Source organism: Meriones unguiculatus, chromosome 12 (genome assembly GCF_030254825.1).
Source record: "Meriones unguiculatus strain TT.TT164.6M chromosome 12, Bangor_MerUng_6.1, whole genome shotgun sequence".
Classification (NCBI taxonomy): domain Eukaryota; kingdom Metazoa; phylum Chordata; class Mammalia; order Rodentia; family Muridae; genus Meriones; species Meriones unguiculatus.
The window spans coordinates 64,302,542-64,317,916 of record NC_083360.1 but is presented as its reverse complement, the minus strand read 5'-3'; the positions used below and the strand labels follow the sequence as shown (position 1 = coordinate 64,317,916).

The 15,375-nt window shown below is 36.1% G+C and overlaps 1 protein-coding gene across 4 annotated transcripts in view; it reads right to left on the bottom strand.

The window, feature by feature from the left end:
- Positions 1-15,375, bottom strand: part of Cntln (centlein) — a 284,691-nt gene that overhangs the window by 206,266 nt on the left and 63,050 nt on the right. For all 4 annotated transcript variants that reach the window (XR_009585147.1, XM_060365802.1, XM_060365803.1 and 1 more), the window contains exon 3: positions 1,655-1,739. Coding sequence is in view for 3 of the 4 variants with exons in the window: in XM_060365802.1 (XP_060221785.1) it covers positions 1,655-1,739 (85 nt within the window). In the remaining variant the exon portion in view is untranslated. The remainder of the gene's footprint in view (positions 1-1,654; positions 1,740-15,375) is intronic.

Below are 15,375 nucleotides of genomic sequence, written 5' to 3'. Positions count from 1 at the left end.
TAAAAAAATGAAAAGAAAAGAAAAAGAAGTGAGTGCTCCCAACAATAAGAGCTGAGAGCTCATAACACAAAAGGGAGCTGCACTTTTGGTCAAAAGATAACTAATTTTTTGTCTGAATTGAGCTAAGGAACAGTCCATTCACTGATCTTATGGTTGCATGACAGTCTTTATTATATTTATATGTATGATAACATTAGATTTCTCTTTTAAAAAGCTAAAAAGAACCAGCCTAACAGTCTGTCAATTTGACTAGATATACAGTAAAGACTTGAATTCAAAGTAATGCCATTCTAATTGCTACTATATTTCACAAACTACAAATCCTCATGGAAAGGTTACTTAATATTACTCAGTGAAACAACAAAAAAATCAACTTCCCATTTCTAGTCTAGCATAGGACTTTAAAAGCTCTATTTACACACACACACACACACACACACACATTCTGAAGCTAAAACTCACAATTCTTATACAAGACTAGAGAAGACCTACAATGTGTAAGCACTTTGGGCAAGAACTCAGATCAAAATGTTGAACTAAAAAGGACAGTGCTCGGGCTGGAGAGATGGCTCAGAGGTTAAAAAACAAAACAAAACAAAACAAAAAAAAAAAAAAAACAACGTATAAAAACAAAAACTCACTGTGAACCTAAAGAAGATAGAGATGCAAGAAATACTCTCTGCTATGGAAAGCTGCACACACAAAGCATATCCAGCTACAAAGAGAGCCCAAGTTGGCTGCAAATGGCAAGGATAAAGAGGTTGGCAAGGCTGTGCAAAGCACACCATCATGTGCCCCATATTCCAAGAATGGAGCTCCAGGACTTACTGTTTACCCAACTGGTTTGGTTCTTGCTTTAGCCCCATCCCTCCTTTCTATGAATGGGAATGTTTACTCTGTGCTATTATATACTGAAAGGCTATAATTTCCTTTTTATTTTACTTTCCAGGGGCTGATGTAGAAGAGTTTGAATTGAGTCTCAGAAGAGACTTGGAACTTGGAACTGCATAAGTTCTAAGACAATAGGAACTCTCTTGGAGATGGACTAGATTTCTTTTGCAATATGAGCTAGAAAGGAGCCATCTGAACAAGATAGAATGGAATGGCTTGAATGTGAAATGCAACATCACAGGCTCATTGGATGGAATTTTGTCATCTAGCAAAAGCACACATATGGTTGTGATAATAATAATGATTATACAAATATATGCAAGTTATATATATTGTTTAATTGTATGATTTATAAATAAAAACTGCACCAATTCAATAATGCAAGTTTTCAAAAGATGAAGTAGAATAGTACCAATTATTATGACTCTTTTCTATAATCAAAACCATGTAAAAATGTATATATCAGAAACACATAAATATCAAACAGAAATACATAAACATATCAAAAATGAAAATACAATAAGACAATGAATAATAAATACTATTTTATAATAATAACAGCCTGTTAAGCATTTTAATGAGTTTTATACCTGATCAATAGCTTTGGTATTATAATGAAAGACTGACTACAGTGATTTCAAAACAATGCTTTCACAGAACAACCTTGATTTCTTAATGAACATTTTAACAAAAGCTTCAAATAATTTTTAAAGATCTACAACCTGAAGCAAAACCAATGTTTCATATTTTATTAAAATACAACCTGTTCCAATTCTTGTATTTTAGCATCCTTGACTTGTAAAATTTCCAGAACTTTTCTGTCTTTGGCTTCAGATTTCTTTTTTTCTCTAAAAACAAATAAAGAGAGTTTATTAGTCATGATACCTAGGAATTCCTGTTGATTTATGTTGTTTCCCAGTGCTAAGTATCAAAGTCAGGAGCTCATACATGCCAAGCAAGTGCTCTACCACTGTCCCATCCCATAATTACTTCTTTAAATGTCCACACCCTAGTAATGAACATAATTTTAAAATATAAAGGATTAAATTCATTTATGTCAGCAGCTCTTTCAGAAGCAGAAACCACATGGCAAGTGACAGAAGCTTACCACAGCTGACAACTGTTTTGATGTTGTTGTTGTTTTGTTTTCCAGAGCTGAGAACTGAACCCAGGGCCTTGAGCTTGCAAGGCAAGAGCTCTACCACTGAGCTAAATCCCCAACCCCTGACAACTGTTTTGACAACTTCATTTTCTAGAAATAATTTAATTTCTAGGTGTAGATGGATGATAGTCAATTTTTAAAACATAATTTAACCCTGATACCACTGTTACCTATTGGACAGCAGGTTGGGACTGTACAATAAGTATCCAATATTGGATAAGCCCACTGAATATTTTATCTTTAATATGTATAAAATGTTTATATTAATAAGATCAAATTTATTCATTTATTAATTTTGGAGAAGTGAGACATAAAAATAAATTATTACTCTGAATAATATTAATGAGGTACTTATCCAGGACACTACAGAGAAAATGATGACATTAAAAATATGACATCAGTCCCGATGGTGAGTGATCTCTGTTACAAACAACTCCACATTTGGCTAAGGCTGAGGATCTGGCTTGCTTCCATGTATGTGGACCTATCTGCATTGCCCACATGGCACACTGGGGTTGGCTACCCAGAGGCTATTTAAGCTGTGGGCTGGCTTTCCCCAGGGTCCGATGATTGTTCAAGGTTCCTGAATAAACTACATTGAAAAAAAAATATGACATCAGACAAAACACAGGAGTTTGTTTTACTGGGAAACTCTAACATACTATAACACTCCAGAAATAGCAAGACTGAATGAAATTGCTAAGAATGTTTTAGAATTAAGTAATTATCACAGTTGAAAAAAATATTAACAAAATAATAATAAAAAACCTGTATCTAACATATTAACTTATCGTCTATAAAATCACCAATTAAGTGGGGCACAGTGGCACACGCCTATAATCCCAACACTGGGGAAGGCAGAGGGAGAGGCAGAGGCAGAGGCAGGCAGATCTCTGTGAGTTCAAGGCTAGTCAGGTCTAAAGGGAATCCAGGATAGCCAAGGCTACAAAAAAAAAAAAAAAAAAAAAAAAAAACCTGTCTTAAAAAAAAAAAAAACACAAAAATCATTATGTATTCAGCACTGCCAATACAGAAATTGCCACAGGGATAAGAGATACCACAGCAAAAAGGATATGGTCTGTTTTAAGGCTTCTGAGTACAATGTGTATTCTTTGGTATTTGGTGTAATATTCTGTAGATATGATAGGTCTGTGTGATGTAAAATGTCATTTAATTCTAAAGTTTCTTTGTTTATATTTTGTCTAAATGACATGTATATTGAAGAAAGTGAGGTATGTAAAACACCTATGGATCTGGTGTTAATGTGTATCTTTAAATCTAGTGGTTCACATTTAATGAAATTAGGTGCACTATAGTTTGATTCATACATGCTTAGTATAATAATATTTTCTTGAACACTGTTTTTCCCTTGACTAGAATAAATTATTCTTCTTTTGTCTCTTCTGGCTTACTTAGAAGTATATTTTGTCATATAGTAGAATACTGCTTCCTAAAGATCCATGGTAGCTCAGTATCCAAGTGGGTTCCCTAGTAAGGGGGACAGGAATTGTTTCTGAATGAATTCATGAGTTTCCCCTCCCCCCTGAGGGAGAAGCAGCCTTGCTAGGCCACAGATAAAGACACTGCAACCATCCTGAAGACACCTGAGAAGCTAGGGCCAGACAGACAGAGAAGAGGACACTTCCTCTCAGTGGACTTGGAAGGGGGCAGGGAGGAGATGAGGGAGGGAGGAGATGAGGGAGGGAGGGGAGGACTGGGAGGGAAAGAGGGAGTAGCCTACAGCTGGGATACAAGTGAATGTATAAAATTATTTAAAAATAAAAAATTTAATAAAAAATGAAAAAAAATTGAATAGCAAACCTACTTGCATTCTGATTCTATTTCCTTGGAATACTTTCTCCTCTCACCCCATCCTTTCTCTATAAAATGGTGCCTATCTTCAAAGCAGAGACCAGTTTCTTGCAGACAAAAAGAAAAAATTTATTTTCAACTGAATGACCAGCCAGCCCATATCTTTTTGTTTGAAAACTGGGAACATTAACACTAAAGTTAAAGATATTCTAGAAGGGCATGTGTTGATTGCAGTCATGTTGGCTTTTGGATGTTTGTATTTTGAACTGTCCTTTATATTTCCTTCTAAAGTCTCCTATCTATGTTTATTCTTCTCCATAGTTTCAAATACTGATTACAATATTCTCTTCAGGGTTGTTTTATTAAACATAAATATTTTTATATTGTTTCCACAAAGGGCATCACATAACTCAGATTATTAAGTTAGGAGGGTTTGGCTTTTTGTTTTTTTGTTTTGTTTGTGATTGTGTTTGTTTGTTTGATTTTTGCTTCTCTCTGGTGGCTGATAGGCAAAATCTGTAATTCTTCCTGTAAGGTTGAGGCCTTGTGGGCCCACAAAAATATATTCAAATCTTTTTGTTATAATATTAGGTTTTGGTAGTATAAGTTTATTTAATGTACTATAGACTCAAATAATTCTTCATCCAGCCTGGCCAGGAAAAAGAAGTAAGAGTAGATAGTATATACTCTTCAGACCATAAAAAATAGATCCTAACACAAGAAAGGGATTTTGGATAAACAAGTCTTATGATTGAATTCTGGACTACCTCGACATTTATAGATTAACAAAATAGGGAAGGTGTAGAGAGGTAAATGATAACACAAACAAGCAGCAGAGAAAACGAATCAACCGAGGAAAGCAGGTGAAAGAAGTGCTCCTAGAAGGTGTGTCAAATGCTACACACATGTTAGAATAGGTAAAAAGTTTTCTAGGTTCAGCAATATCTAATCTTGATGAGGGATTTTATAGAAGAATGCTTACTGGGTGGGAATTAAAGGTTGACTACAAATTGTAAAAGCCCTTCCAAGAAATTCTATTAAACACACACAAATACAAGTAGTCTGTCAAGATGTGCTCATTGGTGCAATAGTGGCATGAAGGTGATGAAGGTAATCGGTTACTCTCTAATTGGATCTTAGTCCTACTCTCCAGGAGAGAATTTATGCCTGATACTGTAAATTAGATTGAAAGCTGGAAGGTCATAGGAAAGGAGATCTATTACTGTTGTTTTGCTAAATCAACTTGTCAAACTGCCTTCTAAACATTTATGTGTATACCCATAGATTAGTGCTGCTGTCAATCTTGGCAGAAAAAAAAAAAACTGCATTGGACAGCTATTAATCCAGAGCTACATAACCAGTAGGAGTGTCCACAATAAGTGACTGTTTAGTGCTCAGCCCACATCTATATCAACTTCCCCAAGGTTCAACAAACATCATGAAAAAGGGTACAGTTTCTGAGAATGATTCTCCAACCAAGGCCCATGTATGGAGATAACCTAGAACCCCCTGCTCAGATGTAGCCCATGGTAGCTCAGTATCCAAGTGGGTACCCTCTTAAGGGGAACAGGGACTGTGTCTGACATGAACTCAGTGGCTGGCTCTTTGACCTTCTCTCCTCCCACCCCCACCAAGGGAGGAGCAGCCTTACCAGGCCACAGAGGACACACTGCAGCCAGTCCTGATGAGATCTGATAAGCTAGGGTCAGATGGAAGGGGAGGAGGACCGCCCCTATCAGTGGACTTAGAGAGGGCAGGGAGCAGAAAAGGGAGGAAAGGTGGGATGGGAAGGGAATGAGGGAGGGGGCTACAGCTGGGATACAAAGTGAATAAACTGTAATTAATATAAAAAGATAAAAATTTAAAGAAATATAAAAGAACGTAAGAACCCGAGGATAGAGAAGAATGCTATGAAGCTGGCATGGCCACAGCACTCATAAAATTAATGCAGCTAGAGTCATCTGCACAAGACATGCATAAGAGCAAGCCAACTAGATTTGTCAACATTCCAATGCAAACATGTATATTACTCACAGGTATGTTTTCAGGGCTGGTCATTTGGTATTGGATAACCAACTGGTGTGGTCTTTCCTGAGGAATACTATTTGTCCTACTCCCAGCATTGTCTGTAATTCTTCATGTAGGGTTGAGCCCTGTGGGCCCATACTGTTTTTTGAGGAAAGGTCTCTCTCATTGTGACCTAGGGCTCATCAGTTGGTCAAGGCTGGCTAATTATAAACACACACAGCTTTCTATTGGGTTCTGGTGATAGAATTCAGGTCCCCATGATTATGCTGCACTTTCCTGACTAACTAGATCCTCAGATCCAAAATGATTTATTTTTAACTGTCCAGGAATTAGTTATTTACAATACTTCTAATCAACTCTTCTGTAATGATTCTAAGATGTTCAGAAGTACCCAAATAAATCTTGTTGATCCCTTTGAGATTAAAATAAAATTAAGCATATACTACCAACCTCAACAAAATATTAGCAGTTCCCAAATCTGATGTGAAGGTGACTCCTCTGACAGATCATTATAGAAGTGTACCCACAGCTTAATCATAAGTTCTCACAGGCTGTCAAAGCAATACCATGACTATTTCCCAAACTGGAAATGCAAGCTCCTCATCTCACCCAGATAGATGGAATCAAAAACTCTGAGGGAAAAACACTAAATATGAATTTTCCTCTCAAATTCATATGTTGAAACCCTAATTTCCACTTCTGATATTTGAAGATAGGCTCTTCAAAAGCTGGTAGTTAGAGAGGTAGGGCCCTCATCAACACCAACAGCTGTAAAAGAAAGACATTAAAGAGATGATCTCTTCCCCCACCTTATGAGGATACAAAAAGACAGCCATTGAGAAAGACAGGATTCTTATTGGCACCATATGTTTGGATCTCCTAACTCCAGAACAGTAAGAAATGTTTTTGTTTGTTTGTTTGAGCCACTTGAACCTGTGTTATTTTGTTATAGCTCAACTAAGAGACAAGATTTTAAGTGTTCTGATACACACTAAATTCTACTGTACTAACAATCCTTTGCATGCTTATAAAGAGACCAGGTGATAGAATACTGCAGTTATAGATCACAGATTATATGCAATATATAAAGAGTAAACCTCAAAGATATGCTTTAGTGATATATTTTATAACAAAAAAGTCTAAAATTGACCATAATTTTGAAACAGCAGAAATGACAATTCAAAATCTTTATAGAAATTAGTCCAAAAACTCTTCTTGTGGTATAGGATAATTAATGTTTCCAATACAATAAAATGCTCCCAACAGAGCACTCTGCAACATCTACACAGTAATTTTTATTTAAAAGTTACGGTCTAAAAAGAGTGTTTATATAGCATCACAAACTTACATAGATAATTCAATTAATACACAGTCTACATATGTACAAGACATTTTAAAAAGATCCTCAAAAAAAAAAAAAAAACACTGTCATGAAGTTGATGATGATCAATGACTAAGACAAACTCCTGTTTAGCTAATTAGAACCACTGATGTGCAATAATGATGTGAGCTAAGAATATTTGCAGACTTCTTTAGGATGAAAAATGGAGTAAAGAAAGGCTGTCAGATGTATACAAGTTTAAAGCTCCAACCACTTTTCCCAAGAGGACCAACCATGTAAACACTCAGCACTGCTGCACTCAGCCACACAAATTACCACGCTAACTTGCTGCCATTTTTCTAAGCTAAAAAAAACTAAGAAATTATTCTCAATCATTAAGAAACAAATTTTTATTGTGTTATAGACCATGCCATATATTATATAATATGACAGGATCATATTTTCTGGGCTTGAGCCCATTTTTAATGAGATGTCAAAATGAAATATTAGAGTCTGAAAGAAACATTTAACTGTAAATGAGAAAATGATATTGGTATGAATTAGAAAACAAAGAAAATTAAAAAGTAAAACTTACCGAGGTTGATTGTCCTTAATTAACAGATACATAATAAGAAAGAACAAAATAAAACTATCTGAACTGTTTTCTCTCATCTGAATGTAGTATTTCCTAAATATACATTTTATATGTAGTATTGGTTTTCATTTTCAAAAATATACCCAATTTCTAGTAACATTTAGATTCTAAAATACTAAGATTGATAAAAATAGAAGTATAGGAAAATAAGAATTATAACATTATCAAGTTCTTTATATTCTCATCCATGGAATGTTCTGGCTGTTTTCATGTTTTGAAATGCAAAATGAGTTACTGTTGTGATAATTATGAATAAACTAAGAAAAACTGAAAGCAGTTGCAAAAAAAATCTTAAATACAGGTTCTATCCCAGAGTAAAAAATATTTTTAAATAAAAATGCTTTTCTATTGTTTTTAGGTTCTAATGCAAACAAAATGTCTGTTATAATGTGTTTTACAGAGTTGCATTCAATTAACACTTAATTATACATACAATTTCATTTTTTTAAATAACCAAAATTTAGGACTGTTGTGTTTTAAAAATAAATATCTAAACTTATGTCTTAAATCCAGAACTTAGACTGTAAAAATAAGCCTCACAAATGAATAATAACTGATTTGTTTTCCATGCTCAGTCAAGTAGGTCCAGAGGAGAACACAGAATAAAATCAATCTAAGATATCTAATTCTATAAAGAATATTAACAATATATTAATGGATATGTTAAATAAATAAGAAACAACTTTATACATATATGGAGATAACTTTACATTTAAAATATTACTAAATAATATTGAAATTCATTTCTAAAGTTGAAGCTTATAATATATTGTTTTGTAATTATAAATTAAATGAGTAGTTCTTGATTTTCCTATGCTTCTCTATTACCTAAAAGTCCAGCTGTTTCTGCATATACTCAATTCATTACATACAGCATTCATGAAAGAGGCAGAAAGATTATATATTATATGACTTTAATAATTGTGCAAATATTTTTCACTCAAAATCTAGAAGTCTCTTGCAATGTTCAGAAATATCAGTGCTTCCAAACAGGCTGCTTTAACATCTGCACATCACCAGGGTTGCCCCCAAGGACTTTTAAATGATGCCTGCCTGTGCTGAATAAAGTGCTAACTTGCACCTTGCGTTTTGTACTGTGTCCTGAGCAGCCATCCAGTTGGTACAACACCAGCTGAATTCCCACAGGCCACTGCTCACTCAGGCTTGACTGCAATTATCATGTCAATATTTTTGTGTTCTAATATGCAGATATGCACACATGCAAACTACATAATATTTTTCTTTTCCATAGAATATTGAATTAGGTTCAATGTTTGGTGAATTTTTAATGAAATGAAAATAAACTTCACTAAATGAGGACAATCATGATTATTTTTCTTTAAAAACAAAATTATGTTTCAGTATTACAGTCTGCCATGTATAAAATGGTCAGAATTTAAAAGTAGCTACTCTACCCTCACAATTCTTTAATTTAAAGGTCATCATAAAAGTTAAAAATGATGTCAATCTTCTTGCATCTATTGTGAAAGTTCAAATGCATTTTTTCACAATTTATTGCATGTTCTCTCACCTTGAACACTAGTGTTTCTAATTAAACATCTTCCTGCTAGCTTTCATGACTATCCATCCATATCTCTTCCTTCATAGCTGTGGCATCAAAAAAGGGGCTCAGCAAAAATATACTTATGCCCTGAGTCAAACTGCCTAGCAGCAACATTGCCAGATGGCAGAATTCTGGCAGCTTCACTTCTGGGGTCTCCAGCCAGCCATGCTACTACCATGCTCCAAAATGTAACCTCTTCGCAGGCTGTGTGGACCTAATACGCATGGGACAGCACAGAGCCATATAGCAGCTGTGCAGCCCATGTGCTTAGGGGTAGAATGAAGCAGGAGAGAGTTTTTCTGAGGGATGAAAACATGGTATAACCTTACTGTGGCAGCAGTCCACTCCCAGAGTGTCTATGCCGTTAACTCCAAGCACAAAAAATAGAAGATGATCTCTTATTATTGTATACAGTTAAGTATTTGAATACATATCTCAAGGTTACAACATGTACAACCTAAATAACTATATCAATTAAAACTAAGAATTATGTTATCTAGTGCAGAACATTTTAGGATCATGGATTTTTAGTGTGGAGTTTCATTTAAAGACCCAATAAAGAAGGCAGGAGGGTGAAAATAAGAGTTTTAAAAATATTTTTAATCTTACCCACAAAGAGCAAAATTTTAAAAAGAAAACACACTCTAAAATTTATACAAAGATGCAACACTTAGAAGAAGGATAAAACAAATAAGAAAATAAAGCAATTTCTGCTTAGGCTGAATTTGAAACATACATAAATGCAAAATAAAACCTGGTATTCAGCAATTTTTGAATTTGAGTATAATATACATCATTTTAAAGTTGGTGCTGGTAACTGGACTCTTATATTAATGGTTGTGAGCCTAGCCTTTAACTGCTGAGCCATATCTCCAGCCCATTTACACAATGGAATACTGCTCAGCAGTTAAAAACTAGGAAATCATGAAATTTGCAAGAAAATGGATGGATCTAGAAAAGATCATCCTAACAGAGGTAACCCAGAAGCAGAAAGACACACATGGTATATACTCTCTTATAAGTGGATATTAGTCATATAATATAGGATAAACATATTAAAATCTATAGTCCTAAAGAAGCTAAACAACAAGGAGGACCATAGGGAAGATGCTTAATCCTCACTTAGAAGGGCAAATATATAGACATCCGAAGCAAGAGAAGACAGGGAAGAAGGCAGGAGCCTACCACAGAGGGCCTCTGAAAGAATCTATCCTGCAGGGTATCAAAGCAGATGCTGAGACTATAGGCAAACTTTGGGCAGAGTGCAGGGAATCTATGGAAGAAGGGGAAGATAAAAATACCTGAAAGGGACAGGAGCTCCACCGGGACACCAAAAGAGCCAAAATATCTGGACACAGGGGTCTTTGCAGAGACAGATTCTCTGACACAAGGACAATGCATGGAGAGGACCTAGACGCCCTGCTCTGATGTAGCCCATAAGCAGCTAAGTCTCCATGTGGGTTCCGTGCTGAGAGAAAGAGGGGCTGTCTCTAACATGGACCAGTGGCCAGATCTTTGATCACCTCCCCATGAGGTTGGAGCAGGCTTGTCAGGCCACAGAGGAAGACAATGCAGCCACACCTGATGAGACCTGATAGGCTAGGGTTAGATAGAAGGGGGTCCTCCCCTATCAGTGGACTGTTGGAGGGGCATAGGAGAAGAACAGGGAGAATGGGACTGGGAAGAGATAAAGGAGGGGGCTACAGCCAGTATACACAGTGAATAAATTATGATAAATAATAAATAAAAATAAAGTTGGTGCATACAAAGAAAATCAAAATTAAAGAACAATAATAACATCAAACAGGTTAAGAATGACTTCCGCAAGCCTATTAAGCTGAAGAGATTAATTGATATTCTCAAGACTCTATATAAACAAACTGAAAATGAACTTAAACCATAACACAAGATAATAATGATAATAAATTTAACATTTTCTAGTACTAACATAAGCCCTATACATGCAATTAAATCAAGACAACTCTCCCTATTTGGATTTTACTAAAACACAATAAGGCATTTAAATAAATGAACGCATGAAATGTTTTGACAAACCCACACAAGTAGCCAACCATATTTCAAAACCAATGGGTCAGGGAACATCCAGTGTTCGTAACCACTTGTTATTAAGCATAACTTCTTTTCAGACAATTAGAACTAATTGCAATAACTTATGGGAATTTTTCTGATCTTGATAACTATAAAATTGGGTCTTCTACTTTTACCATTCATAAAGACAGCAAAATATCCACATTCTGGCTTTGTTTTTCTTCCAATGTGCTCCCTCTGGGGTGAAAGAAAGCACTACCTATGAAGTTCTCTTAACAAGGAGATAGCTCAACACCATCCTAAGTATTGAAAAAATGACAACTGCTTACCAAACTACGGGTGAATAAAATCATAAGAGCACCTCAAATAAATCCATAATTACGTAAGTGAAATACCCACATTCATAAACTTCATGTCCATAGGTCCTCTAAGTTTAATGTGAAAACGGCTTTCCCTACATCACCTTTGAACAAAATTTTACTATTTGTATGAACTTTTTAGTACACTTATCATTTCTCACTAGTATCAGTGTACAAGATTTTAATTATATTTAATTATAGGTGTAAATCTTTACAAGATTTTAAATATATTCTTTCCATTTTTAAATTTTTTTAAATATTAGTTGCAGTTTATTAACTTTGTATCCCAGTTGGAGTATGCTCCCTCATTCTCTCCCAATTCCACCCTCCCTCTCTCATCTCCACCCTGCCCCTTTCCAAGTCCACAGATAGGGGAGGTCTTCCTCTCCTTCCATCTGACCCTAGCTTATCAGGTTTCTTCAGGACTGGCTGCAATGTCCACCTCTGTGGACTAGCAAGGCTGCTACTCCTTTGGGGAGTGGGTAAGGAGAAGGAGGTCAAAGAGACAGCCATTGAGTTCATTTAGAAATAGTCCCTGTTCCCCTTACTAGGGTACCCACTTAGAGACTGAGCTACCATGGGATACATCCAAGCAGGGGTTATATTGATACATATATCCATACAGGAGTAATATCCTTTGCTAGAAATACAGTCTCATGAAAGACACCTGTACCCAGATATATTTGGTCCTTGTGGAGCTCCTGTCTTCTCCAGGTCATACTAACCCCCCTTTTTTCATATGATTCCCTGCACTCTGCCCAAGGTTTGGTTATGAGTCTCAGCATCTGCTTTGATACACTGCTAGGTAGTCAAGGCCCCTGTCCTATTACTTGTTTTCTCCTACTTCCAATTTGTCTACATGCCATTTGTCTTTCTAAGTGAGGATTGATCATCTTACCCCAGATCTTCTTTCTTGTTTATCTTCTTTAGGTGAACGAATTTTAGTATGTTTATCCTATCTTATAAGTCTAGTACCCACTTAAAAGTGAGTATATAACATGCGTGTCTTTCTGCTTCTGGGATACCTCACTCAGGATAATCTTTTCTAGATCCCACCATTTGCCTGCAAAGATCATGATTTCCTTGATTTTAATTCCTGAATAGTATTCTTGTGTAACAGTACCACAATTTCTGTATCCATTCCTCCGTTGAAGGACATCTGGGTTGTTTCCATGTTCTGGTTGTTACAAATAAACCTGCTACATACATGGTTGAGCAAATGTACTTCTTGTGTACTTGAGTATCTTTTGGATATATGCCTAAGAGTGGTATAGCTGGATCTTGAGGAAGCACTATTCCTAGTTGTCTGAGAAGGCGCCAGATTGAGTTCCAAAGTGGTTGTACAACTTTATATTCCCACCAGCAATGGAGGATTGTTCCCCTTTCTCCATATCCTCTCCAGCATGTGTTGTCACTTGACTTTTTGATCTTAGCCATTGTAATGGGTGTAAGGTGAAATCTCAGGGTCGTTTTGATTTGGAACTCTCTGATGGCTAAGGACTTTGAGCATTTCTTTAAGTGTTTCTCTGCCACTCTACATACCTCTACAGAGAATTCTGTTTAACTCTATACCACATTTTTTTATTGGATTGCTTGATTTATTGCTGTTTAACTTCTTGAGTTCTTTATATATCCTGGATATCAGCCCTCTGTCAGATATAGGGTTGGTGAAGATCACTTCCCAGTCAATAGACTGTTGTTCTGATGACAGTGTCTTTTGCTTTACAGAAGCTTTTCAATTTCATGAGGTCCCATTTATTGATTGTTGATCTTAGAGCCTGTGCTGTTGGTGTTCTGTTCAGGAAATTATTTCCTGTGCCAATGAGCTCTTCCCCCTTTTCCTTCTAACCAATTAAGTGTGTCTTGTTTTATGATGAGGCCTTTGATCCACATGGACTTCACTTTTGATAAATATGGATCTATTTTCATTTTTCTGCATGTAGACACCCAATTGGACCAGCACCATTTGTTGAAGAAGCTGTCTTTTTTCCAATGAATGTTTCTGGTTTTTTTGTCAAAAATCAGGTATTCATAGGTGTGTGGGTTTATCTCTTGGTCTTCTACTTGGTTCCATTGATCCACCATTCTGTTTCTATGCCAATACAGCACAGTTTTTATTACTACTGCTCTGTAGTACAGCTTGAGATCAGGGATGGAGATATCTCCAGATGATCTGTTGTTGCACAGGATTGTTTTGGAATTTCTAGGTTTTTTGTGTCTCCATAAGAATCTGAGAATTTTTCTTTCAAGGTCTGCAAAGAATTGTGTTGTTAATTTGATGGGAATTGCATTGAATCTGTAGATTGCTTTTGGAAGAATGCTCATTTTCACTGTTAATCCTACCAATCCATGAGCATAGGAGATCCTTCCATCTTCTGATATCTTCTTCAATTTATTTCTTCAGAGACTTGAAGTTTTTTTTTCAATCCGATCTTTCACTTGGTTGGTTAGTCACACCAAGGTGCTTTATGTTACTAGTGGCTGTTGTAAAGGTTATTGTTTCCTTTTTTTTTTTTTTTTTTGGCCTTTTTGTTTTTGGTATACAGGAGGGCTTCTGTTTTTTGTTTGTTTGTTTCTTTGTTTGATTGCTTGTTTTTTGAGTTGATTTTGTATCCGGCCACTCTGCTGAAAGTGTTTATGAGCTGAAAGAGTTCTCAGGTTGAGTTTTTGGGGTTGCTCAAGTACACTATCATATCATCTGTGAACAGTGAAACTTTGACTTCTTTCTTTCCAATTTGTATCCCCTTGATCTCTCTTTGTTGTCTTGCTTTAGCTAGGATTTCAAGTACTATATTGAAGAAATATGGAAAGAATGGGCAGACTTGGTTGTCCCTGATTTCACTGGGATTAATTTAAATATCTCTCCATTGAATTTGAGGTTAGATATAGGCTTGCTGTATATTTTCTTTTTTTAATTTAAATTTATTTATTTTTTATATTAATCAGTTTATTTACTTTGTATCCCAGCCATTGACCCCTCCCTCATTCCCTCCTAATCCCACTTTCCCTCCCTCATTTTCCCCCTACCCCTTTCCAAGTCCACTAATAGGGGAAGATCTCCTCCACTTCCATCTGACCCTAGCTTATCAAGTCTCTTCAGGATTGGCTGCAATGTCCTCTTCTGCAGCCTAGCAAAGATGCTCCTCCCTCAGGTGGGGGGTGGGGTTGAAAGGCTTGCCCTTGAGTTCATGGCAGAAATAGTCCCTGTTCCCCTTGTTAGAGAACCCATTTTGACAGTGAGTTACGATGGGCTATATCCCAGCAGGGGTTCTAGGTTATATCCATACATGGTCCTTGGTTGGAAAAACTGTCTGATAAAAGACCCCTGTGCCACAATATATTTGGTCCTTGTGACACTCCTGTACTCCTCAGGTCTTACTAACTCCCCCTGCTTTCATATGATTCCCAGCACTCTGCTGAAGGTTTGGTTATGAGTCTTAATATCTGCTTTGATATACTGCTAGGTAGAGTCTTTCAGAGGCCCTGTGTGGTAGGCTCCTATCCTGTTACTTGTTTTCTCCTATATCTAATGTC